This window comes from Coturnix japonica, chromosome 11 (genome assembly GCF_054131305.1).
Source record: "Coturnix japonica strain WE chromosome 11, WE-NBRP24, whole genome shotgun sequence".
Lineage (NCBI taxonomy): Eukaryota > Metazoa > Chordata > Aves > Galliformes > Phasianidae > Coturnix > Coturnix japonica.
In genome coordinates this window covers 16575388-16602387 of record NC_140673.1, presented here as the reverse complement: position 1 = coordinate 16602387, position 27000 = coordinate 16575388, and the positions used below count along the sequence as shown (strand labels likewise).

Below are 27000 nucleotides of genomic sequence, written 5' to 3'. Positions count from 1 at the left end.
AACAAAATGTGAAGTAGAACTTATGAATTGAGATAGAACTATTTATTAAGATAGAGAAAAGGATAATAAATAAGACGTGTGTGTGTGTGTGTATGTATATATATGTATATATACATACCATATATATATATGGTGGATGCTGAGTACTGTGCTTTTTTTTTTTAAACATGTTTTAGTGAGCAAGTGAATTGGATTAAAAAACAGCCAGGTTGTATCCTTCTCTGTGAACTGGTTCATACAAATAGTGACCTTACAGAAAGCTCAATGCAAGCATGGAAAGGAGTTTGGAGTATGTTATTCTGAACTGCAACCATTTTTTTTCCCCTGATCTTTGCTATGGTTTCCTACTGCTCTCTGAGCTTTCTAATGTTGCTCAGAGAGGTTTTGGAGTCTCCTTCTCTGGAGATATTCAGAACCCACCTGGACACTCTTCTGCAACCTGTGCTAAGAACCAGGGGTTTGGACTAGTTGATCTCCGGAGACCCTTTCCAACCCCTGTGGTTCTTTGATTCTTTGTGAATGTGACTGTCCTGATTTTGTCCGTTACATACTCATTGCAGTTTCTGTGAGAGAATGGAAAAATCTTTTTAAGAGAGAATGGAGAGTCTGAAAGAGGAAGTAAAAGCCAGATTATTTTTAGCTACCATTCGTCTTTCAGAAAACACAGCTGCTGTTAAGATGAGGAAGCAACTGATGGGCATTACTGGATACCATGTCAGAACTGTGGTTCTAATAGTGTCAGAGCTGTGCAGGGGTTCTGCTTAAAAGCCAGCCTTGTGCTTTGGGTGCTTGGTGTCTGACTGATCATCTGTTACTGGGCGTGAGAGTGACAGTAGTCTCAGTGCTGCAGGTCTCCTTGCTTTCACGCTGAATGAGCGATTTAGAGAGTTTAGAGTGTCCTCCATCTCCTGGAGGCAGCATGAAGGAGCAAAGCAACAGTCAAATCACCTGCCCTGCTACCAGTCAGCATGGGAACAGGGAGCGTACTGCAGCCAAGATCATCCTATTCGCTGTCCATGATGGAGACCAAATCTAAAGAAGGTAAAAAGGAATTTGGTCAGGGATTGTGCCCAAATATGTGTTTAAGTCCCATGGTCAGGAATTATTATCCCATTGTGGTCAGATTTTAGTTGTCATATAGAAGATTTGGGCTGCCTCCTATTGTCTAAATACTTACATTGTAAGGAATGTGCCCACATGCATGACTCGGGTTTGCAGAGCTGGATGGGGCTGTACTGAGATGCCTTTAAGGGCTGCTGAGTGCCCATGTGTGCAGAGGTCTATAGAAACTAAGTTACAGGAGTGTATGTGTGCTTTTAGCCACAGAATTACCTAAATCAATAACTAGTTGCTTCTTTGTGTCCTCATTCTGCCAGGAAGGTTAATCCATTGCTACCTTGTAAGCCCACAGATGAAGCACTAACAGTAATGACAAACAGCTTTCCACTTGATACAACTCATTTCTCACCAGGTCGAAGGGAAGTTGGTTGTGAAGAGCAGAATAACTGATCTGCTTTGCTTAGAAAAGGGTGACAATTGAGATGTTCAGTATGATCCTCTTTTCCATTTGTTTTTAACAATTGGTAGTGAGCTGTAATTTGAAGCAATGCTGGTCATTTTTAGAGGTAAAACTGTCTGAACTAAAATATTATTCCATACAATGTTTACGTGTGTATATACAAGTAGGAAATTGTTTTATTTCTTATTTCATGAAGAGTCAAGTACTGACTTGTTTGGTTTTTGATATTGCTCTTTATTTGCCCATGAAAGATAAATTAATAAATTATAAGCACCTAAACACAGAAGAAGTAGCAAGACATAAGCCCAAGCCTACAAGTACAATACAAGTCAAGTCAAACAAGGTAAGAATGCACATCCCCAGCAAAACCTATCAGTGTCACTAATGAAGCTTTCAGAATCAACAAGTGACCAAAGAACAGCAGATCTGGGGCAGATTCACTCTGTGGTATTGTTTGCTCTGTTATTTCTGAGGTGTTGTCTCAGGATTCTGAATAGCACCTTCTTTTTACATCTGTTAATCCTATTCACTAAATTCCTGTCATGGGATATGGTGCAGGACGTGTTCTTCAGTTTTCAGTGTTCCTGAATGTAGCCTCTATACTCAGAGGAACACTGCAGTGTCTCTAAACTGAGGAGACACAAAGGCAACCAATCTGCATTTTTCAGAAATAACTTTGGATGCTTCCAATTGGATTTGAAGTCCCTGTCACATGGAGTTCTGTGACAGTGGTACTTAGAGAAAATGAAAGCAGTGGTTAGAAGCTGTTAGAAGTTGAGCAGGATTTCTATTGCAAATGTGGTAGGTGCAGTTTCTGAGATGAGAACTGCCAGTTCTGTAGTTTTATCTCAATGCATCCTTTATTTCTGTCTCTTCCTAAGAATAATAAGGTTACTTTGGTTGATTCCTGCCTGCTCAAAAGTAATAGTGAGATTATTAGACCAAAGAAAACTAATTAAAATTACAGAGATAGCCCAAATCCTCAAACACCTCAATGATTAATATAGAAGTAACTATAAAGTAACTCTATATTCTGATGAATAGCAGCAGCAGCCATGCAGTCAAAACACATGCAGAGAAATTAGTAAGCAGCTGTAACTAGTCATGCTGCACAGAAGATATTCTAGATTCTTGTTTTTTTTTTATTATTTCCTTCACAAAGAAATCAATGTCTGACTGATTCTACATTTGGTTGTTGGGTCAGAACTTCAGCTCTCCAGATCAGTGTGGCATCAAGGGCTTGTCACAGGTTACATCGGTGAAACATCTGGTATTGTGCCTGTATAGCCATTTTACTTAAGGAATATGAATAGACAGTATACAGAGTTGCTTATTTTGTGTACCAAAAACATGTTAACGATTGTCAAATTCATTAAGTCTGGGAATAGCTGATTTAGAAATTGACTATAATGTTTCCAGCTGGGATTTTTGAAAGAATTTAGGGGGCTCCTATCTGCAAATCACACTGAGTTCCAGGGAGATACTTTGATATATCTGAATTTCTGAAGTTTACTTTCCCTGGGAAGCAACCAGTCCAAAACGACTTTGCTTCTCATCTTTCATCATGTGGCTTTGTGCTTCTAAGTACTTCTTTCTGCCAAGTGTGCAAGCACAGGAGCCATAGGGAGTTTCCACTGGAACCAGAACCTGTGGAGAAGGAGTACAGATGTCATTCCTGAGACAAGGATGTGTCATTACCACCACAGTAGAAACTGCAACTATTCCCCTTTCAAAATCATGCCTTAGTCCATTACATTCTTTTTCTGGACCTCAATGGTAGATTTTGTCATCTCAAATGAAAGTGGCTTTGTAACGTCCCTGCAAAAGTGGCCGAAAGTAGTATAGGATGGTAGGATAATCACAATGATTTGAAAGGAAGGCCAGAGTATAAACAGCCTATGGACCACTGACCAGTCAAAACAACAACTCTAATATGAAGTAACCAAGTTTCTCTCTGTCAAGTGAGGATAACAGGACAAACTTTCAGTTGGACCTGTCCAGCAGCTGTGGAAGAAGGAGCATATACATTGCAGCCCCTTTGTCTGTCACTCTGCTTGATGATAGGTTTATACCTTGTCTGCTTCTGGACCATCCTGCTTTGGTTCCTAATGACTACAGAACTATTCCTTCACTGCTGTCTTAGAGTTCTGGTCTTCTGTCTTCTAGAGATAAGTCAATGGCTTTGGCTAACTTGCTTGTGACCTCACAGCACCAAGGTTCCTCACTGGCCTCAGCAGTGCCACCAATGGAGTAGAAAGAAGAGCCATATTGTACTGGCATTTCGAATTGCATGGTCATGTGAAAGGATGATGAGACTAATTCTACTTGGTTAAAACTGCACAAGTTGATATTATCGCTAAAAGTGTAGTGCAATAAAAACGAATGATTTCTTTCAGACATATGTTGTGGATCTCTCTGATCTCCAAAGCATTTTCCTGTGCTTAGCAACATAAGAAGGCAATCATTCTTCTCCTGTAGTTAGTGTAGAGCACCCTTAGAGGTAAGGTAACTCCTCTCTTACTGGGGCTGCGAGGGAGAATTTCTTCCCTTTAATTCTGTTCTATACAGAGATGCTGCTGTGCTTCACAGCTGCGTATTTATAGAGCAATACTGAAAAACTGGAGCATTTACTTACTTCTTTGTCATTGGTACAGCCTAGTGCCTTCATGTCTACCACATTATAGAAATTGTTGTTCAGGATGACTTCTATGATCTGTACCTGAAAATATGAAAACAGAGCAATGAATCATCACGTTTCTCAGCCAACAGCCTAGTGATGTTTTTCCCCAGTGTGAAGAAAACAGAGCAACACCTACCTTCTCCAAACTATGTACAGCTGTTCTAGTGTTCCTTTCACCCTTACTCATGTCCTGCCAAGCATGCAGCAGTATTCTCCCCCATGATGTTCATAGCTGATAAGCAGAAATTCTCAGGACTGAACTTGTGAGAGTATTTATAGTTTTTCAGATCGTTTAGCTGTACCACCAAGCAGTTCCATCTTTGAACTGCCAGAGGTTCATTTTGGACCTCTCAAAGGACCAATTAATATTCACTACTGTTCAAGTAAAACATCAACAGAAAGAAAGATGATACCTGTGGCACTCGAGAAAGGATGCACATCTGGATGCAGTTGACCGTCTTCTGGTAAGAGGGTGAATATTCCCCACAGTCAGGAGGCCCTGAGAAGGCCTCAAGGATGCATTCCCGGACTTTGGCCCTAGAGGTAAAGCACGTTCTTACAAAACATCTGTCTAAATCTGTTTTACTGAGTTTATTTTCTTTCTACTTTTCTCTGTCTTTTCTGACAGGTTTGTCAGAAAAAGCACGAGATTTCACAGAAGATCAGTGTATTTGTCCTGTTTCCTCCCAGCTCCTCCCTTGCCAACTCTTTACTTGCCACCAAATGTTTTGTTAAAAGTACTTAAGAAATGAGTTGTGAAGCTGTTCTCTTAAATTGTTCTGAATTGATCTACAGACTTTCCATTTAAATCCTGCTGGCTGATGAACCAGTGGAGACAGAAGCTGATTTAGCCCCAGGGATTGCCTTTTGCCCCAGTACTGAATGCTTAGAGCCTCTGCTGAGACCTAGGGGAGCAGCTAGTGCTCAGCAGCTGCAGGTCTGGCCCTTACCCTGCTGTGATGCAGAGAGGGACTTTGGGATCAAAGATTGGGTGATAAATATTATTCAACTTTATATATACCATATGCAGTCAAAGTCAAAATCTCTGCATTCGCCGTATGACCACTTGCAGAAGAGCTCTCCACACAAAATCCTGTCATTCCTTTCAGGAAGAGTGGTGTGTTCATTTTTATAGAAGCCTTCAAATCCAGACTGTGTGGTCTTCATAAGTTTCAGATCTTTAATTCCAGCAAAAACAACCAGAGGACCTGTGAGCCAAAAAAGTGAGATAACATGAGGCCTTTCCAGGCATACAGAAAGGATCTCTGCTTGTGCTCTTGTAGTAGTGGTTCTAGAGCCATCAGGTAGTGACTACTCCAAGACCTGCACATTTCTGCTGCAAGGCTGACTACTTCTAAAAGTTATTTTCTGTGCACTGATGTTAGCAAGAATGCAAGAAGCAAGATAGAAACCACTTGAATTGGAGCTCAGTTTAGAAAGAAGAGAATCGTGTTGAGTGACCTGCAATAGAAAACTGAGGACACCTCTCACTTCCTTGGAGCTGGAATGTATATCAAGTAGGGTCTTACTGATGATAATTTAGGGACCACTACTTGCTCAAAAGGGAAATGAAATGGGCTACTGGTGCTGTGATGCACAGGAGAGGTAAGGGAGGCTTTTTCTAACAACATGGAGCAGTGTTGAAAGGTAGGTTACACAAAGACTGGGAGCCTCAGCCAGAAATTCCCTTTACATATCCATCCTGTTTTGTTTTGCAACAAAAAAATCCTTTTTCCTAAGAACGAGAGGGCAAGGAGCCAATGCAAATGCTTGCAGTTCAGCTAATTAGCAGGATCTGGCACTGATAAAGATACCACCCACAGGTTCAAATTGACAGTGTTTTCCTTGTAGCCACTATTTATAAAATGAGCTGTTGCAGATCAATGCTACATGGGCGGATTATAATTTTCTAAAGACCTAACAGTTGTGTCCTGAACATTTTCTTCTATCATTTTGGATGGCAGCTAAAAAAAAATCCATGTGGTCAGTCGCTTAGATTACACCAAACTGATAACTGAAAATTTCACTGACCAGAGCTGCCAAAAATGCAAATTCAGAAAAGAGGAACTTTACACCATGCAGACTTACCCAGAGCCTATATAGATGGTCACTGGCTGAAGCCTATGCTGCTGCTTTGTGCTCTTCATACACACACTACCTAGTTCAAAGTTAATCTCTGAGTAAGCCTGGCACATAGTAATCCTGCCTTTGACTTGGAGGATTGACACACTTTGTCCTTAAACTGCCTTTGAAGACAGGAGCATATAAACAGGAGGGGGAACAGCTGTTTATGAGGGTGGATAGTGATAGGACAAGGGGGAAGAGTTTTTAACTGAGGCAGGGGAGGTTTAGGTTAGATATTAGGAGGAAGTTTTTCACCAGAGGGTGGTGAAGCCCTGGAGCAGGTTGCCCAAGGAGGTTGTGGATGCCCCATCCCTGAAGGCATTCAAGACCAGGCTGGATGTGGCTTTGAGCAGTCTGGTCTAGTGGATGACAACTCTGCACATAGCAGAGGGTTTTGAAACGAGATGATCTTTGAGGTCCTTTTCAACCTAGGCCATTCTATGATTCTATGAAGGTTATACTGAAAGTAATTTTGCTGTGATAGATATTTCCAAATGACATGACTTTTTAGAATGTTTTTTTTTTGTTTGTTTGTTTTGTTTAATACATTGTTACAGGATATGATTAAAACTGTATTTCATCTATTTCTTTTCTTGTTTACATTCATCATTGCTTTTTGAATGGGTCCAGGAGGATCTATATTACTTTGACTGCATTTCTCCATTTTTACTAAAGCTTTACAGGATCTAAAGATTTATCTGCCTGATATCGTTGAACAGAATATAGTGGAATTTGTTCAGATCTTGATGACTTCATTGCTCAGATATAAGACACTTGGATACTAATGTAATGCAAATACTATCAGTGTACCTTGAAATATCTCACATTCAAATGTATACTGTTGTTTGAAAAAGCTGCTCGCAACAAGTGCTTTAATGAAATGCTGGCTGGCTGGCTGACTAGAACTATAACACCTAGACAAAGTTTTTAGAGCCGGACGGCCCTGTGCTTTCAGAAGCTTTTGTGCTTTTGCAGTTTTTCAGTTGTCTGACAGCAACACCGCTGGGAGTTGGAATCAATGATCTCTAGAGACTCCTTCCAACCCCTGCAATTCTGTGATTAATTTGCTTCTGATGTTTTCATGTTTTAAAAAATTCTGAGCCTCCAATCATTTGAAATAATACAGGGAAAACAAAAACAAAACCAAAAAGCTTTTAATTCTATTAAGCTTCACAAGTCTTATTTTAATGATAAGTAAAGTGCTAAAATGCGGGGTTAAGAGAGAAATAAATGTCTGTGTCTGGCTGCTAGGTGCATAAGAGGATGCTAAAGATAGAGAAGGCTCACTTGTAAGGAGAATAAAAGGGAGTTGAAAATCTTCCAATTATTGTTCACCCAAGCAGCGAATCCTGAAGAAACAGCTGAAGGGCTACATGAAGGAAAGACTAAGAAGGAAAGGCAGTTTCTTCAGAAAGCCTTTATAAAGGATTTTTTTTATTATTATTTTTTTTCCCTCTTTAAAAGCTGAAATTACAAAATTCAGTTCATATACTGGAAGCAGAAGCTTCTCAAGAAAGCATAAAGGTTTTTTTCTTAGTTTTTTTTCGGAAGATAAAATGAATGATATCAAGGCTGACAAAAGTGCAGTAGTTGTCAACATTACTGTGAACGTAAGAAAATATCATGCCAAAAGGCACTGGAAACCTGCATGGGCTTTTTTCTGCAGAAATATGGGGCCGATACTCAGCTGTTCTTTAGCTGCCTCTCAGAGACCAAGGACTACATAATCAGACAGTAAAATTATTCCTTGGTTTAGACCTCTGGAGAGGTTTTCTTATGCTATAATCCCTGCCACAGCTTTTGCTGTCCCTACAGCCACCTTCTGTCATCAGCAGAAATATTTACAGAGAAGCAGGGGAAACTGCAAAGTCTTTTCTCACCGTTCCGGCACTGCTCAGCTTCGCAAAAGCGAATCCCATCAGGAACGAGTATGAATGAGTGGACGTGGGGAACGCCATTCTAAAATGCAGAGCAGACGTGTGAGTTAAAATGCAGAAAGCATCACCTTAACAGGAAAACAGAGGCTAAGAGTGTGATAAATGACTCCAGCATGAGCCAACAGAATGCATTAGTATTGCAGATACCTGGTATTGACGTTGCCATGGTACTTCCTGAATGTAGGTTTTGACGTACGCCACTTGGCAAAATGTTGTCATGAAGTGTTTGCAGATATCTATAGCAAATTGTTCTATACTTGAGATCTAAAGCAGCAAAGAATAGTATTAGAAAGAAGCAATTACGTCACATACAAGAGCAGATTATTCTAGTTGTAAATATTTAGGGAGGATCAATATTAAAAATACAGATTTCTTTCAATTCTGGCTCTGCACATGGCAAGCCTACTTGTTTGATCAGTTTGCAGCAAATGCTGCAATAACCCTCCAGATCCAGCTCAAAATCTCCCATTCTGCAGTTTGGGAGCTGGAGTCCCTGGGCTGAGATCAGCTACTGCAGAAGCCTTATGCACTGAGGATGTAATGCTGAAATGATCACAGCAATATTCTGGTTCAGTTTCACAGGCTAAATGTGGGATTTCATTAAAAGAGAGAGATTTTCTTTACAGTAGGAGGGACTGAGGGAGGCAAGAGCACAGTTAACAGAGTTAAGAGTCTAAGCTACTTCTGTTTAAAATGCTGCATATCAAATGCTTCCCAGTGAAGAGACAAGAAAAGCAATGATGGCTAAAAAGTAAAAGATACCCCATTTTTTTTGGCCAACACCAGGACAATATTCTTAATGGTGTCTGTAGGTATCACAAAAGAGTTGTTTCCATCCAGATACTCATGAGCAGAAGTCAGACGGAGATGCGTGCACACTTCCACTTCTTTAACAAAGTGCTTCTTCCCTTCTCTGTGGAGGCGAAGGAACTTGATTGTGTTCTTGCCATATTCACAGTTGAGGACTTCTATATCCTTAATCTGAAGGGAAAACACACATGCTATAGTTGTAACACAACTCGTCAGAGGCATTAGTTACACTTAGGCAGTGAAATGTTCATTCTTTTATTTTTGTGATTAGCTGTGATAATGATAGATAGGTCATGGTAGAGGGAAGATGATAGATAGATGATAGATGATAGAAGGAAGAATGTCTTTATGAGTAGCAACTACAACATAATTTAGAATGTTTCTTGTGGGCCAGATCATTTAGCAGATCGCGCACTGAGCTGCAGGGGCATTGAAGCAAAGCTTCAGAGCAGGGCAGGCAGGTGGCTTTGTGAGCAGGCACAACTCCCAAACAAAGAATAAAGGCAGCTGTCATATCCTTGATGACTTTTGTTTTCTGTTGCCCCATCTGTGCACGCTGTGGTTCCCCAGAGAAAGAAGGAAAGGAGGGCTGGGCTGCTTGAAAGCATTTTGTTAGAACTGGATTCCAGCCCTGATTGCTCATGAAAGGGATCAGAAGCAAGTCTGAGCAGCAAAATTCAGCCCTCAATTCACACTTCTAAAATCCTAGCTTTCTGGGAACATAGTTTTTGTTTGCGTTAAGCCCTAACTGCTTTTATCCGGCTTTGGTCAAATGCAGCCCAACTTGCACAGCTGCTGCCCCGCTGGAGGCACTGCAATGGGAGGAACAGAAAAATATAGGGGGGTCATGGGGTATTCTTTTCTGCTAAAACATCCAGCACTGACTGTAGAAGACTTTTCCCAAGGCTGACATGTCCCGTACCTGATATTAACTTCTTCCAGTGCAAGTGTAACAGGGAAGGAGATTATTTTCAAGACTCAGTTCAATTCCTTTGTCTTGAATTTTTTCCTAAGAGAAATGCTAATGCATTTAAAAGGGACTTTAAAAACCTTATTAACCAACTGGAAGTGAATTGCTGTGGCTCGGAGGCTTTTGTTGCCATCAGTCTCAGCAGGCTCAGTGCCCATGGGCAAATGGAGGAATAGAGCTGAACTGGGGGCTTGGCACCACACCAGGTCAGGAATGGTGCAAACACTGAACTCACTGCAGAGGCTGCATGAAAAAAACAAGAGAGGAAAAAGTGGGTTTGTTTTGCCTGTCTGAAAACTGAGGTTTTTCAGGTAGTTGCACAAGATTGACGAGTGTCACGTTGCCATACTTCTGCCCGGACTGATGCGGGCAAGCTTCCAGCCGATCCTGGGGGCGTTCACCAGCAGCCTGAGGAAACGCGGGTGACTTCTGCTTTCAGAGCTTGCCCTGTGCTCACTGTGCCACACACGGAGATGACTGCGATCTCAGCGTGGTGCAGCCCTACTCTGCTGCTGCTTCTCTTCTCCCCAGCCCTGTGGGCAGCAGAGATTTCCTGCAGGAATGAAGATGGGGAGGCAGTGGACTGGTAAGTAAGCACCACACATGGGAGGGAAAGCTGGATGAGTAAACAATGCCTAAAATTACACTGGGCAAAGTAGGTGGGTCACTGGGAAGTAATGCGTAGTAATCACTGGTTTAATCCTGCTTGCCTCTAAGTAGCTGAATTTTGCATTTGGAAAACCTGGGCTAAGTTACTGAAAGGTGATTTCATTCCATGGAACCAACCACACTGCTCTGTTATGACTAACTGCAAAATAATGACAGGTTTATGCAGCGTTCGTGTCTGATGATCAAAGTCAGCCTCACCTGTGTTCCAGTGCCAGCACCACAACTGCCTGCAGCAGCTCTGCTGGGGAAATGCGCACACCCTGCCCAGATCTCACTGATGGCCCCTGGTCACACAGGGGAGCTGAGGCCCAGTTGCCTCCCGAGTGGGCTGGGAGAGGCACAAGGAGGACAAGGCAGCCATGGTTATGTGGGAAAGCAGTGTTTGGCAGCAGTCAGCCAGCACTTAGGTGCCAAGTGATTAACTGGATTAATGCACCTTGAAGATGAAAGACACGAAGTGTAATCACATAACAGCCAATCAAGAGCAAAGGCTCTTAAAAAAAAAGAAAGAAAGGGAAAAAAGCACTGAAGCCTCTGAAAGATAAATATCAACCACTTTAAAATAAGAGTGACAGAGCAGCAATTAGTTTGGATATGAGCGATAGAGGAGGTGGTGCTGCTCTGTACCACCACCCTCACACATGGCTCATCAGAGGCTCCCAAGCACAGGCAGCGTGCTGCTCACATCCAGCTCCTGATGGACAGGCCCAGCCCCATCCCGCTTAGCAATGCACTTCCAGATAAAGTCATTTTTTGGGAATCAGAATCTGAGTTGGTGCAGCCAGCCAAGAAATTGGTGATAAGAAAAATTTCATTTCTCAGCAAAACAAAGATTCTTTTCAGAGTGAGTTGGGGCCTCCTGCGGGCCCTAATCCCTTCTGACAGAAGAAGTAGGGAGAAGAGGGGGGGATCTTCCAAATGTACCATGACCTGATAAAAGAGAAACTTGCCTGTCAGCATGGTCATGCTTGTTTATTGACAAACATCGTCTGCTTCTTCCTGATTCTGGAGTCAGTTGCTATGAAGCAGAACTGAAACTGCTGAGAAAAGCTTCCTCTTAACTAAAGGATGTCAACACCCTTTCAAACAAACACAGCTTTTCTTTTTTATTATTTTCACTTAGCAAGAGCTGTATGTGAGTCTCTGCCATTCAGTGGCTTCCTGCTGCAATGCTCTATAATTCCTTATTACTAGTACTCACACACCTTTCCTTTGCTGCTGGACTGAAGGGATCATTTCCCTTATCTGATCCAATCCCTTCATGGAAGTGCCCGAGGCTGGGTGGGAGGGGGCTTTGGGCAACCCAGGTTACTGGGAAGTGCCCTGCTGGAGGACAGCTAGATCTGTAAGGTCCCTTCCAACTCAAACTATGCTATATGAATCTGTGCTCCCTCCTGTGCCCTTGGCTTGCATGCAGTTCCTCCCTACCATCAGTGGTAGGGCTGGCGATGGCTACAGGTGCTGTTCCACCAGGGAGGTCACCTCACCACTGCATGCACACAGCTCATGGCCCCAGGCCTGCTGCCCTTAAGAGGGCAAAGCTCTCTGCCTTATTGGCCCAAGCTCACTGCACTCCTTGGGAATCATTTTGTGCACACAGAGCCAAAGATTCAAGCCAGGGCTATGCATTTTTTTTTAATAGGATGGGGGAAAAAGACGAGATCAAAGATGCGACTGCTTCTAGTAACTCATTGCTTACTCAAAGCAAACACCGTGACTGTGTTAATCAGATTCTTTGCTCTTAACGACTTTGCTTTTTCCTGATTGTAAGGAAAGTAAATTCAGTCCACTCCCACAGCACTTTAATACTTTAAACTCTTGAGAAACTTCCTGTGCTCAGTTAGCAGTGAGGACTTTTATCCAGCTTCAATTGCTGAGGCACTCAGCTGTTAGGTCGAGTGCTCAGCTCACCTGGGAGTGGGCATTCCTGTAAGCACGTATGTCAGCTGCAGGGCTGTAAACATGGGGAGAGCACTGACCTTCCAGAACATTTTGAAGGAGTTTGGGAAGGCTTCAGGCAGCAGTTCTTGGCTCAGCTCCTACCTGTAGAACTACTACTATTTGTCTTCTTCCCAAACCCTCATTTCAAATGGCTGCAGCTTCTCAAATAGGAAATGTTCTCACCAGACCTTCCCTGCAAATCCCTGATTTCTGTTCTCCTGGAACATCCCTCAGACAGTGGGGATGAGGGTGGAATACAAAGATCACCAGCATGGTGTGTGCTTTCCTCAGCCTCTATGTGTGCCCTTCCCCTGGACTAAATATTCTTTTGGGGCTTTTACCTACTCTCTTTTTCTTCTTTTTTTCTTTTTAAAACCAACTGTACTTTATCTGGGCAGGACCTACTCCTCCTGACATACTCAAAGTGTTAAGTGCAGTCAGACTGCATTACTGGTAAGTACAATATGTAGGACTGAAAATAATGCCACTCAGTTCTTACTATTGACATAAATAACAAATTGCTTAAGCAGAGCATTCCAAGCAATTAATTAGATTGTAATTAATCCCATAGTCTTTTGCACTAGGAAAACCTTTTCTTCATCAGAGACACTAGTAGGAACAGACCCATTTACCAACAGTGTCAAGTTCGCTGCAATTTTTAAGAGATTTGTGTTTCTTACTAATTGTTTGTAAATATTCCACTTGCAACAGCTCAGCAGAATGTGAGTCTGCTGTTGAAGGATTGTATTTAAACATGGTTTTGTGCTTATTTATATGTATATGTGAAGATGTGGAATTATATAATTTTATGATTTGTAAAATGATAGTGTAATTATGACTCATATAAATAGAAAATTTCTATTTGTATAGAATAAGAAATTGTTGGTAAGAGTTATCCATGTTGACCAAGAGAATGACAGACTGAGTTTGGGAGCTGAAGTTCAGGCTCAGCCTTTTTCTGTTTACCAGAGCCAGGATCAAGCAACATGGATTTGGTGGCTACATGGGATGCCAGAGGATGTCCCCACAATGTGCATCCCTGCATAGGTTTCCCTGCTGCATCTTCCTGATGCTGAGGTCACAGTTCAGTCACTAAAATGCCAGGCAGAGTATGTTCAGCCTTGTCCTCTCAGCAGCCTTTGTGCCCAGGGTGAAAACCCCATAAACATGCAAGACAGAGCTCTGCTAAAAGAAGCTCATGTTCACATTTTAGCTGCAGGAGGGATGTGGGTGCAGTGGGGGAGATCTAAGACTAGTTATTCTGGGGTACTGACAGCAGTGTGGCTTTAGCAAGGATAGTTTGGTGCAGGCTCAGCCTCTTCGGAGAAGCAGACTGAAGGTGCCCGTAGGGACATGGTGCTGCTGGCTCCAGACTGTTAGCACTGGTGCCCCTGTGCAGGTGACCCTCTGGTCGCGTTGGTCCTTACATGCTCGTGGGGGAGGAAAAATGGACCTATGCATTCAGATAGAGAAAAACAAAGTCTGCTTGTCACTGCTGCAGGTTTGCTCTGTACAAGCTGCCAAAGCACACCAAAGGAGATGGCACAGGGCTGGGCCTGGAGTACATGTACATGGACAGCCTGGCACAGCAGTGGCAGCCTGGCAGGTACCTTGTCAACATGACGCAGGGTGCTCTGGGACAGACACTGGGGCAGCTCTACAAAGCATATGAGTCCAAGGTAAGTGAGGTTTAATTGCTGTGTTGCTAGCATGTCTACTTGACGCTACATGCAAATTAAGTTAAACCAGCCAAAATAAGCATGCAGGGCTATAGCCAGACCTGACTGACTAGATCTGCTAATATGTATCAGGGTGAGCTACTGGTGGCTTGGTAGATCATTTGCAGTTCTGGCTACAATTAGAATCATAGAATTGTTTGAGTTGGAAGGGACCCCTAAACGTCAGCTAGCCCAACTCCCCTGCACTGAGCAGGGACACCTACAGCTTGATCAAGCACTCAGAGCCCCGTCCAGCTTGACATTGAAGGTCTCCAGGAACGGTGCATCCACTGCCTCTCTGGGCATCCTGCTCCAATACCCTTGTTGTAAAGAGCCTTTAATTATGTTCCTTCTATCCAAAGTTAGAAGTTACCTTATGAATTTCTAGTTGAGCCTTTTGCACACTTGAAGTATTGTCCATCAAATAAATGAATGTTGGTGCACAGTCCCCATGGCTTTATTTCTGCGATTTCTGTTGAAATCTTTCTGGCTGAAGCACAGAGCTGGCTGTCAGCTCAGCTCAGGCCACCACTGTCTACTGAAGACCATCCTCAGCCCTCCCAGCTGCATGAGTTTCAAGCTCCACTTTAGATCAAATTTGGGTTTTGCTGTTGCCTTCTGACTGCTTCACCAATAATGATTTCTTTTTCTACTCAGAAACTTCCTTTATACAAGTGTGATTATAAAATACCACAAGATCTGCCCCTGGTTGTTTTTTAGCATCTACACTTTGTTCCCATTCTTAGGAGCCTGGGTGTGTCTTTGCATTTCTGCTGTGGGTTAGTGGTAAGGTGTCATTACATTTATATGTAAAAAAAAAAATAAAAAATTGGTCAAATATTGCCAAACCACTTGACTCTCCCATTCTGTATCACACTGTAGCTGTAATACAAACAATCTTTACAAGCCCACAATGCTGAGCAATGCTGATGCCGTCTTCCTACCCTGCTAGCATCTGCAAACTGCATATCAGGTGGGGGAAACGTCTCCCAGCGCCTTTGAAGTTCTCTATTCAGGGGAAACAAGGTGTGGTTGTGTGTAAATTTTTTGCAAAAAATATTCATAGTTTGTCCTTCATAAAAACACTCGTCATGGCTTCTTTTCCTGAGCAGACATTTTCACAGGACCTTGTTATTAAATGATAAAACAGATCCACCCTCTGCTTTTCTGTGTAAAGTTCTGGGAAATGGTTGCCCAACAGAACCCATGGAAGTTGTCCTAGTGAGCATACTGAGCCTCAAGAACCGCTCCAATGATTAAGAGAACTTCTGCTTGCTATTAAACAGGATCCTAATGCTTAGACTTTAAGTTTATTTTAGCGTGAGCTCTATGGAGATGGTGGCAGCTGATATGGGGGAGAGAAGAGTGTTGTGATGTATGCAAAGATCTGCTGAATTCTTTCAGTAAAAGTTGTTTGCTTAAAGGCCTTCCTCTTACTGAACGTCGTGTTTCAAAAATGTGTGTTTCCCTGCAGAGTAACAACACTGTGTATGCAATCTATAATGATGAGGTCCCTCATTCTGGCTCCATCAACTCGAAAAGAGGACACACCAAAGGTACAGGGATAGTCCCCAGCTGCCGTTTCCTCCTTTTTAGTTGTGGATAACATCTATTTGTTTGTCATTGTGTGCATCTAAAACTCCTGCCTAAAGCAAAACTGGAGAGCAATTTGCATGATGAGTGGTTTGCAGTGCAGTGAGAGATGCAGTTGCTTCTATTCTGGTTCTGCTGTGCCTGTGCTGTGTTGAAGGACTCTTAGGGATTAAGGACCCTTTGTTTTCAAAAGTGGAAACTCGTGTATCTCCTTCAACAGGTACAGACACGTTGTCCTGAGCTGGCTATGTGACAGCAGCACCCAGTGCAAGGGGAAAGGCACCCTGTGAGACAGTTAGCCTCTGTACTCTCCCAGCTTTGTCTCTATGGCAGGATTATAGAAGTATTGATGTAAACAGGGACAGTATAGTGACAGAGCTGCTGTGCAGTCCTGGTGGTCCCTTGAGGAAGCAGATAGGGCTTGCACAGCATGGCACGGGAATGGAGAGCTGTACCTGGCTGCAAGGCTGGGGGCTGCTCCCTGGGCCCCCACCTACCTGCAGTGCAGGCAGACTGCACCGTGCACAGTGATGAAATGAAGAGAATGGGAGGGGGCAGTGAGGGGAGTGTCACAGACATTAAACCATCAGATTTTTCAGAGGCAGTGTTTGAGCAGAGAATGAAAAAGTTTTGCAAAGTTTTTCTTTAAAAGCACAGAGGTGACAGTTCAAGTTAGGCTACGCAGCCAAGATTTAATGCAATTTTATCACAATATCAGTGTTTTCTATAGCCCATTAATGTGCTCTAGAGCCAGATTCACTGTAGACATTAACACACTAAAGCCTGGTGTCTGCAGCAGCAAATCCAAAGCAGGGCACCACTGTGATGTCTCATGGCTTTGCTATCATTCATCTGACGTAACTTTCCTTTGATAGGATTTCTGCTCTTGGACAAATCACAAGGCTTCTGGGTGATCCACAGTGTGCCCTTGTTCCCCCCCTTCCCTGAGGATGGCTATGGTTACCCAGCCAGTGGGGAGTCCTATGGACAGACGGCCATCTGCATAACCTTTGCATATGAGCAGTTCATAGAAATAGGTAAGGAAATCTCCCTAAGAATGCCTTTGCACCACTGCAGCTCTCTGACACGTTTTGTTTAGGCTGTACTTCCAAAATTGCTTGCTTTTGTTCTCCATTAGCAAATTTGGGAACCAAGTAGGGCCTGGAAACTTCATGCTTGGCTTTCTTTTCTATTTATCCAGTTCTTCCTGTGTGAATGTGGGAAACTCACTCTTCCACTCTTTTTCCATCTCCCATGGGGACTATTCAGATAATAATAGTCACAGGCACATACTGAGGGCAAAGTCAGCCCATACATACCAAATGCTTTAGAAATATAATGGAGGATGGCTCATCATTTTTAACAGGAGTAATAGCTAATTCAACTGCCATAGCCTGCAGTTTGACAAATGCAAAGCTTGAGCAGGAATGGTGACCTTGATGTTGGAAATTCAGACTATGGAAAAAATATTACCCAGAATTTCCACAGGTACTTTTTGCCATGTAAAAGGTGAACCCTAAAAATAAGAAAAATCAAATTTATATATGTAAGATTTAGAAGTACCTGACACTGGAGGTCCTGAATAGGGGCTATCAAAAGGCATGGTAAGATGACACACTGACATGTCCTTTAACACCTTTTACATTATTTTCCACTCTTTGCTCAGTTACAAGCCCCAAATTTTATCAAAGAAATACATAAGAATGTAAACAAACAAGCTGAGGACACTACAAGGCTGTCAAAGACAAGATCCTGCTCCTGGACATGCATCTTTGCTTGTGCTTAGGGAAAGGGGAGAAGAAAATGAGAAGCATAGTAATGTTTTCCTGCTCTATCCTCCCAGCTTCTGGTAATCTGTGGTTTAGGGATTTCCTGAGCTGGAAAGACTGGAAAGTTCCTGATGGAGTCATCTTCACAAACTCATCACTTGTGGAGCTATTTGTACCCTTCCTCTTCATGAAATGCACAGCAAGGACTGAGCACTGTACAGAAAACTTTCCTCTGCAGATTCAGTCCAGATTCTGAAAGTCAAACACTATTCTCCCTAAAATCAAGCTAAGTTCTTGGTCAGCTTTTTGCTTTGGTATAGGCTTGACAAGAGTAACTGAATGGAAACTACTCCTGTAGATACAGACTTGAATTCACACGTGCCATTTGAGCACTGCGTGACCACTCATGGAGGGATGTGGCGTGGTGATTCTGCTGAGAGCAGAGAGGCTACACGGTAACAGTGGAGCGCATTCTTCCAGTCAGTCTATGTGCTGCAGGTCCCGCAGGAACTCACAGCAATTAAACACATTTTTGGTTGCTAAAACAAGCTACTTTGACACTGAACTCCTCTAGGAGATAAATTATAAAGATTAGAAAGGATTTGTGTTTCTTTTCTAAGGCAGAACTTTGCCATTTAGACTGCTTCACTTTAACCTATTTTCATTTTGCATGTTTTCATTTCTTTGTGGATTTTTGTTGTTGTTGTTTGGAGGTTTTGTTTCTGTTTGATTGTTGTTGATTTTTCCAGACCAACAGATGCAGAGCTCTAATCCAAAAATCTACAGCTGCTCCCTCCCTGATACTTTCCAAGCTGATCTCCCAAACCTGCAAAAGCTCTGTGCAGGCTCCAGGCCGCGCTCAGGCCCCCTGCGCCGCCTCTCCAAGCTCCAGTCAGTACACGGGGAAGCCTTTCTCCACTTCGCAAAGTCTGATTCTTTTGTGGATGGTAAGAGAAAGTGCTGTTACCTACCACATGCTCAGGCAAACAGTGGGCAGTCAGAATATCCTTTGACGGTATTTTCTTTGAGGGGAAGAAAAGAATTTTGGCCTCAGAAATAAATGTAGTAGCAAGGAATGGTCTTCTGTCTTTCTGTCAGCCCCACAAAGTGGAGAGCTATTTCGTCTTTCGAATGTCTTACAGTGCAAATTAATGGGACTGTCAGAAATTTTCTGTCCTGTTATTCAACTGTATCAACCGATAGCAAAAATGAGGTTTGAATCATTTGCTTTTTTTTTTTTTTTTTTTTTTTTTGTTATGAAGAACTGAGTTTTGTTTTGTTTTGTTTTCCTTTTCCTTTATTTCCTATTGATCGTTTCTAACAAGTTTTCCAGGAAAAGAAGGGAAAGCAAGAATGAATTTAGGAAAAAAAGTCAAAATAAGGGGAAGTTGGGGGCAAAATCTCTTCGGGTTCACTTCAGGCATTGGAGCAAAGTTAGCTCAGCATAGGTGATCCTTTTTGGTTCCTTCTTAAATGAAGGAAAATGAAGGGCTGACTTCTCCCATCCTCTGCTGTCCCACAGATATCTACGTGGCCTGGGTGGCTCAGGAACTGAAGACTGATTTGTTGGCTGAATCATGGCAGCACTCTGGCCAAAAGCTTCCCTCAAACTGCTCTCTCCAGTACTTTGTCTACAACATAAATCTCATAGGGACGCCACTGAATTCCACCTTCCATTCGATCCAGGATCATTCCAAATGGTCTGTTTCAATGAAGGATGAAGTTCAGTGGACTTGCATTGGAGACCTAAATCGTGCTGCTGAGCAAGCTTGGAGGAGTGGTGGGTTCATCTGTACACAGAACAAACACATCTACAATGCTTTTAGACGTTTGGTGATCCACTACGAAAGTTGCAATGATGCTTCCATGTGGATATAAATGGACTGTTCCTCCCAAACAGCATAGCCCCTCATTACATAAAATGTGTAGGAAATATCTCCCTTAAATTATATTTTCTCTTTGAAAAAAAAAATGGCCCTGTGAGTTGCCAGATTTGCTAAGCTTTCACTTCATTAGCTATAAAAGCAGACATTTTATGGTTAAAACATGTCTGTTTTTTAACCTGCACCGTGATGCTGAAGCAAAGTGTGCTGCTGCCAGCAGTGGTTCACAGGGGATGTCAGGGAAAAATGCTGGACAGGGGATGTGAGGAAGAATGAAAACTTGCCTTTGTACGCAGGTTGTTTGGGATGGGCTGTTGACAGGAGAAAAGTACCCCAAAATGCTTCAAAATCACCACCATTCCAGGTTCTGTTGAAATCAGATCATGTCTGCTTAGGCTGGGCTGAATTTTTTAAAAGCCAGGCATAACTGGGTGCAAACAGGAAGGCAAGTAGTCTGGGGACAAGAAAGCTTCATTTTTTTTGATTAATTTTTAGAGGAGAAATCAGCTTTGAATCATTTGTTACCAATAGCTTGGGAATGTTTCTGGTGCTTTTATTCATGTGCAGCAATCATATAAACCAATAAACACGTCCAAAAAATGAATGAATAAAATAAATTAAGAGAGAAGATGTTCTTTTTATGGCCTCTCTCTTCCATCTACAGCTATTTGTGATTGGTTATAAGGTTTTATAGCTGCCAAAGGAAAAATTGAGAAAATTAAGGGGGGGGGGGGAGGAGAGAGAGAAGAAAATATTTGAAGGAAGATGTTATTTCATCTGCATTTGCACACTACAGATCGGTCTGTTAATTTTTGATACCTCCATTCTCAGGCCTAGCATTTGAAATTTGCATAGATTTGCTGTAAAGACAAAGCTAACTTTCAAACTCATGATCACATTCTTTTAATCAGTTTCTAATATGTTCCCAGGTACATTTGTAGGATTACATCCCACTTGTTACTTTTTCTTCCCCCTGAATTGCTATAAACTCTTGTTTTAAAGTTTGCCTGCCCTGCTAATATTTCTGTTTTGCTGTGTTTGTATTCAATAGCCCTGACAAGTGTCAAATAGCTATAAAGAAATACCCTATGACCGCAAGAATTTACTGAAGATTTCCTTCTCTTTCCATCCTGAAAAATCAACCAAACAACAAAGTGTTCAAAGTACCAAATAAATTAATGTAATATCAGATTTGAATGTGTTCCTTGAAGAGATAAAATTACTGTATCTTGCCTGGTTAATGGGGAGAATTGTGCAGAGCTGGATAGTTGACCTGGATTGAAGATAAAGCTGACTCTCATAGCTCTATGAAAATAATGTAAATAGTTCAGATAAAATTATTTTGCGTGCATGCTTTCCATTGTTTTACTAGCTGTGGTCAAGTAATAACTACTTGTGGCTGTGAAAATTGCCAGTTAGACAGCATAGAGTGCTGGGACAGTAGGGCTTTGCTTGGACAAGCCAAGATAAAATTTGTTTTTCATGGCACTTTTTCATGGCAGACACTGACCTAACCAGCCTGACCTCTTGCATCCTGTCCACAGCACCACATGTGCACAACCTCACTGTACAGGAACAACAAGGAGCCCTTCGCTGGAGTCAACTTTGATGAAGTGCTCCATGGTGCACCAGAGGGCACCAGGATCTGCTTCACCACCTGTATTTCCTATGGGGCTCACTCAGCTGCAGTGTTTGGCTCACAGAGCTCAACAGAATGGAGTCTCCATCCCCAGGCTGACACAGTGGTGTGTCACAGTCCCACTGCCCAAACCTATCCCTTGACTGTAAGTGCTAATTGGTATTCTTAATTAAGTGTTCAATCAGTAAGCAAGACTGTTGGCAGCATTCCTCTCCCAGTGGGCTCCATTGATAGCCTCCATGTCAGCTGCTACTAAAGAAGCATAAACAGCAGTGGGAAGATTTAAAGAAACCCTGTACCCTACACTACCTTAATAGTCAGGTTGGGCACATGCTCATTTTAGTGGTGGTGTAGCAATAAAAAAGCTGCAGTTCTGGTTCTTATTTTTCTTACTGTAAACAATTTTAATGTAGTTTTCCTTTCATTGCATAATGTCCATATTTACATATCTCTCAGTTTGTCCACTACACACATTATGAAACGTGGGCAGATGCTTTCTTTCCCAAACAGACCTGATCAGCAATCTGAAGTTCTGGATTTTCAAATGGCCTGTATCTGTCAGGCCAGCCATGTGACATCAGAACCATGTCCCCTTGCTCCACCTCACATGCCCTCATAGAACTTGCTGTCGCTGATGTGAGGTATTTTTTGCATGTTTTTACAAGAGTTTAATTTAAAATTTGCTGCTCCTTATCAAAATGTCCAGCACTCCACAGCTCTACATGCCCAGTGCTCCCTTTTGCTGACCTCTCTGTACCCATGGAGGGGAGCACGCAGCACAGCCCCTGCGAAGAGACCTGGTGAGCCACATGGAGGCTGCAGAAGGGCAGAAGAGTTGGATCCAGCATGGAGAGGGCAGAAAGCTCTTCTTCTGGAATCCCCATGTCTCATCCCATTGATGCACAGGTATGGCTATTCTGACCCTTGGGCTCCGTTCTGGCTAGACTAAGTGAGAATATTATGCATGAAAATCGTTGGCCAAGGGAGTAGGAGAGGCCAAAACCTCATGTTATTAATCCACTAAACCTGGCAGTAACACAGGGGAATTTGCAACAAACACAACAGCAGGTATCATTGTTGGGTAGGAATGGCCTTGTAATTATTTAGACAAGATGAGGCCCTGTTCCAGCAAGCCCAGGAGCGCTTCTGCGACAGGAAATGCAAATATGGCCTCTCGCAATGCCTGCCTCTGCCTCCCCCGCCTGCCTGATGCTCTCACATGCCCCCATCACCCCAGGAAACCAAGCCCGATGGTTCTCCTGTCAGACCCTCAGGATTCTCCTGCAACACCAGTGGCTGGGGATGCCTCAGGTAGTGGCTTGCTGTGCAATTTTACACAGGTGTAAATGGAAGAGGCCATCTAAATGATTAGATGATAGGCTTACTAAGACAAAAGCTAAAATACTGGAAAGGTGTTAAAACCCAAGCTGTGTGAAGTTTCATTCCAGCTGGGCAATTACTTCACCAGAAAGCAGGCAGAGGCATCCAGCCAGAGGCCATTTCACAGGGCAGCTTTATGGTGGGACTGCTCCAGGTGTCTCCACATGGACTGAAAACACCTTGAGGCCTTGCAATGGGAGCCATCCCTTCCACAAGCATGCTGGGGATCTTCTCAAGGACCTTCCATGTCTCAAGGACATTCCATGGCAGCTGCCTGACAGCCAGCAAAGGAAACATTTGGGCGAAATTGCTCTGAGTTAGCTGGGAACCTTCCCTTCTTCAAGGCATGTTAATGAAGCCTGGCTCTGGAACTGTCATAAAGGCCTGCAGGTCTATTTCTGAAATGCAACAAAGTCAGCTTCTAACTGGGCTAGAGAAGTTTTTAGAAGTATCAAAGTCTGCAAAGCTGTGGCTGCTTTGCCCATCCAGCTGCTAGCAATGCTCCTTCTTCAATCTGTAACCTATGCCTCTCCCACTTCCGCAGTGGCTCATGCCAGTGCTTCACCAGCAGCATGCTGTTTGCATCTTTTTGCTCTCAAAACAGGAACTTTCCAGCAAATGCCTCTAAACATCAGTTCTTATTATCAAATAGTGTCTTCTTGGTGCGTCTGTGGTGTTAACAAGAGAATGGGCTATTTTTGAGAAGACATATGGGTCACCTGTCCTTCTCTTTGTGTTCAAATATATGCCCTCCTGACAATACTGAAATGCTAAAGAAGAGCACTGTGAGATTTTCTTTAACGTATCAAAGCATCTTCTGCATTATTAGCGTAGTCACATAATTATACCCAGAGAAACTTACACCCATACATTAACACCCATAAATTATTGTGTAGATGTCTTTTATACCTTCTTTTTCAGCTTCTGGGAAAGATACATCACTGGATGCTTAGCACAGTAATTGCTTCCAAACATGTAAGCTGCCTATGCCTTGGGTAAAATGTTCAAGAGGCAGAGATGTCTGGCAGGGTCTGCTAGAACCTCAATGCAAGCCAAGGCCTAACTGTGCTCAGAATATGATGCAAGAATATGATGCACTTCTCATATTGCACAAGAGACTTTTTTTTTAAAGATAGAAATTTAAAAATGAGGATGTAAAGAAATAGGAATTTGTGTTACGCAAAGCTTGGAAAAATATCTTCTAGCAGGGAATACATTCTCCATAGTGTGAGGCAGGGAGCCAGATGTGAAATTTCAAGCCAGGGTATCAGTATCAGTCTTTGATAGACAGGCTGGTACCCTGAGCATAATATCTGTATCTGATGCATTCCTATTTGATCAGAGATACCAGATTGAGAACCTACTCTGGTGAATATTCTCAGAATTCTTCAGCAGTAAAAGCTGCTGCAAATGGCATCTGAAACCATTGTAGCACTTTCAGATCTTGGCCTCAGGAAGTAGTTTGTAATACGATTTTTTAATGCTTAGCTACTGTTTTTAAACAATTTGTTCCAGTATTATATGAATATTTGATAATTTAACTTTACTCAAACTGTTAAGTACAAAACATTAGGATGTGAAATGCATATGTCGGTTCTTAAGCAACTGTGTTACATTTTTATTCAAATAAATCCCCTTGATCTTATTTTTTTCAGTTGAGCTCACCTTTCATTTTTACATGAGGTAATTGGTGGCCATTCTGCATCTCCTGCAGATCAGATAAAAGCAAGGAACATCTTTCCCCTCCTTTCACCATTTTGCAGCCTACGAGCTGCAAGCTAATAATTAAATATTCATAGCTTTACCAGAGCAGGGCAGAGTGTTCAGTGTGACCTGCTGGAGTGCTCGTGGTTGCTGCAAGCACTTCACTGTAGTACACTTGTCCTAGCATTGCATAATTTATTAATCATAGAAATTGTTCATGCAAATCAGCCACATGGTTTTGCATCATCGTATACTAACCAGTATATTTATTTTTACATGCATTAAAGCCCTCAGATAATGTCACGTTATAGCAGTGCACCTTTTCTCTGTCGCCTTCTGAAACCTGTCAAATGTTTGCTAAAAGTCATGTCAACAAGCATGCTGGGTTTTTGCCATTTTTCCTATACTTGTGACTCTCCAAAATGTGACAGTATTTAGCTCCAGGGCTTTTTCTGTGCCTGGATTTTTACAGGTTTCCTTTTGGGTCTGCCAAAAATCAAGATTTCTGTAGTGCAATTTTAAAAATGTATTCTTGCACCAGTATGTTTATGCTCAGCAACACTGCCCACCCATTCCCACAGAGGATGAAGAACACTGAGCTCATTGCATGTTTCTGAAACTGCTTCCTTGCCCTGGCAGCTGCTCCATTGCTCATACTGATCTTGTAAATCCTGGGCTTTGTACAGATGAAATCTGCATCTTTTCTTCTCCTGCTTTCTCACCACTCTAAATAATTTGTTGCATGAAAGTCAGATTTTCAAAGGGAGAATGAGAGAACTAATGATTTTGCATGAGACATTTTGTGAGGAAAATCACAGAAGAAATGCTGCCCAGCAAAGACAGACAATTGCTGTAGTTTTGTTCCCTACTGCCCAGCAAACTGCCCTCCTCTTTTCTGCCAAAAAACATGGAGAAACAGCGAAATCAGAATGAAGAGAACTCAGAGGAAAACTCAGAAGAGCAAACAGAACAACAGAAGGCGAGCCAACAGACGAGCAAAAGGAATATTAGGGTGGGAGACATCAGTGGAGGCCAGAGACCTCGATTTCAATCTCAGCAAACCACTGAGAGTTAATCATGCAGAAATGTAGTCAACTATCTGTTTCACTTATTGTGTTAGCTACTGAATATTTATCTGTTTTACAGGTATAACCTCCACAGGCTGTGCTGCAGAGAGAAAAAAATGAGATGCACAAAGTGAAGTGACTTAGCCAAGTATTAAAAGCCAAACAAATCCAATCACCTGGAGAGAAAGCAGCTCCCTGTTTGTTACCAAACTTCCAAGAGGTGGGGTGAGGCAAAATCAAAAGCATTACATATATAGAAGTAGGAGGGAGAAATTTGCAAGCCTACCTAAACAGTTTGAACAATGTATTTGAATAACATGCTACTTTTTTCTTTCTTTCTTTCTTTTTAAAAAAAGGAAGCTACAGTTAAGATTTAACACCAATAAAATTGCAGTGAAGACAGAAGTTCGGAACATTTACAAGATTAAGTGCAGACCATTTAATTGTGGAGAGTGAAACTAAAACTAACTTCATTCATTCTCATGGCATTCAGATAACTGCGGGCAAAAAAAGGTAATCACAAACATAATAGAACATAAACTGTGATAAGAAAACTGATGCCTTTAAAACTATGCTCTTGGTATTATTATTACAGATTTGTTTACAAATTTTGGCCTTTTATTCTCACAGAAAAAAAAATAAAGCTAAGTTTAGAAAATTCTTCAATTTTTTACACTTTTTGGTTTTATCTCTTCCTACATCCTGATGCAACTTCATTCTCTAGCACTAATCAAGCCACTGGTACTTGGCCCTGCACTGAGTCAAAGCCAGCAGGCATTACTTACTGTCACTTGGCTCATTGTGGCCCACTGCTTGGTAGCCTCCCAGTCTTGGATTCCACAGAGGAATAATGGTAGTGCAGAAGCTGAAGCTCTATAAGAAGTGTCCTCCTAATATCAGAGGAGGAGCTAGGTGTAAGGGGTTGGCTTCACAAATGCAAATATTTCATAATTTATTTAGTAATGTGGCTTTCTTTTTTTTTTTTTTTTCCCTTAGGCAAAAGCTTTAATAAAGGAATAGTTCTACTGCAACAAAGGAAATGAGCAAGAAGGGAGATGAGGACACATCTTAAGTCCATTAATGGCAGTGGGAATTTGCCTTCATCTTCAGTGGGAATACACTTTCAAAGACATGGGAATCGCCCATACAAACTGGAGGATAAAATCTGAACCTTCCGTGGTCTGTGACACAAACACAGTGGAAATGTCCCCAGCAGGAGTTTCATAGTCAGGCTTGACCACAGTTCTGTGTGCAGTGCTGGCTGCTGGGATGGACGTCATCATAGCTGCAGGCACAGGCAGTGTCTGTGGTAGAGCCCTCCCTGAGGCCGGGCCAGGCAGGAACCAGGCAGATATGCATCTCCTCTTGGTGAACATTGACCCTCTTGCTGATTATGGGTTTACTTTCAATGGCCTGCATTTGGGAAGATGAGCAGTGTGGACAGCAGGAATCTTCCCCAGGGAGATTCAAGATGTTCAAGGGCCAAGAATTCATCCTGGGTAAATGCTGCCTGCTGAATGGTGCAAAAGCCAATGCAGGAAAGCCCAAATGAAGGACTGAGCATTTTTTCAGCTGCTGTTTTAGTACTGGCACTACA

General features: G+C 42.4%; 2 protein-coding genes across 2 annotated transcripts; one reads left to right on the top strand and one right to left on the bottom strand.

The window, feature by feature from the left end:
* Window positions 1-1732: 1732 nt before the first annotated feature.
* Window positions 1733-26316, bottom strand: LOC107317543 (uricase-like). Its single transcript, XM_032446183.2, has 8 exons — window positions 26189-26316; window positions 9023-9241; window positions 8408-8524; window positions 8204-8282; window positions 5221-5407; window positions 4613-4736; window positions 4155-4238; window positions 1733-3166 (listed from the first exon to the last, which is right to left on the bottom strand). Exons 1-8 carry the CDS (start codon window positions 26201-26203, stop codon window positions 3029-3031), a joined length of 963 nt encoding a protein of 320 aa, XP_032302074.2. The 5' UTR covers window positions 26204-26316; the 3' UTR covers window positions 1733-3028.
* DNASE2B (deoxyribonuclease 2 beta) lies at window positions 10504-20241 on the top strand. Its single transcript, XM_015870377.3, has 6 exons — window positions 10504-10626; window positions 14152-14329; window positions 15843-15924; window positions 16837-16998; window positions 18480-18677; window positions 19253-20241. Exons 1-6 carry the CDS (start codon window positions 10514-10516, stop codon window positions 19606-19608), a joined length of 1089 nt encoding a protein of 362 aa, XP_015725863.2. The 5' UTR covers window positions 10504-10513; the 3' UTR covers window positions 19609-20241.
* Window positions 26317-27000: the final 684 nt, after the last annotated feature.

Coding starts and splice junctions, on each gene's coding strand:
- DNASE2B (XM_015870377.3), top strand. CDS start 10,514: ATGACTGCGATCTCAGCGTGGTGCAGCCCTACTCTGCTGCTGCTTCTC. Junction 14,330..15,842: donor ACAAAGCATATGAGTCCAAG/GTAAGTGAGGTT, acceptor GTTTCCCTGCAG/AGTAACAACACTGTGTATGC. Junction 18,678..19,252: donor GTCTGATTCTTTTGTGGATG/GTAAGAGAAAGT, acceptor GCTGTCCCACAG/ATATCTACGTGGCCTGGGTG.
- LOC107317543 (XM_032446183.2), bottom strand. Junction 8,525..9,022: donor TGTTGGCCAAAAAAAATGGG/GTATCTTTTACT, acceptor TTGCTGCTTTAG/ATCTCAAGTATAGAACAATT. Junction 4,737..5,220: donor TTTGACTTTGACTGCATATG/GTATATATAAAG, acceptor CTTTACCTCTAG/GGCCAAAGTCCGGGAATGCA.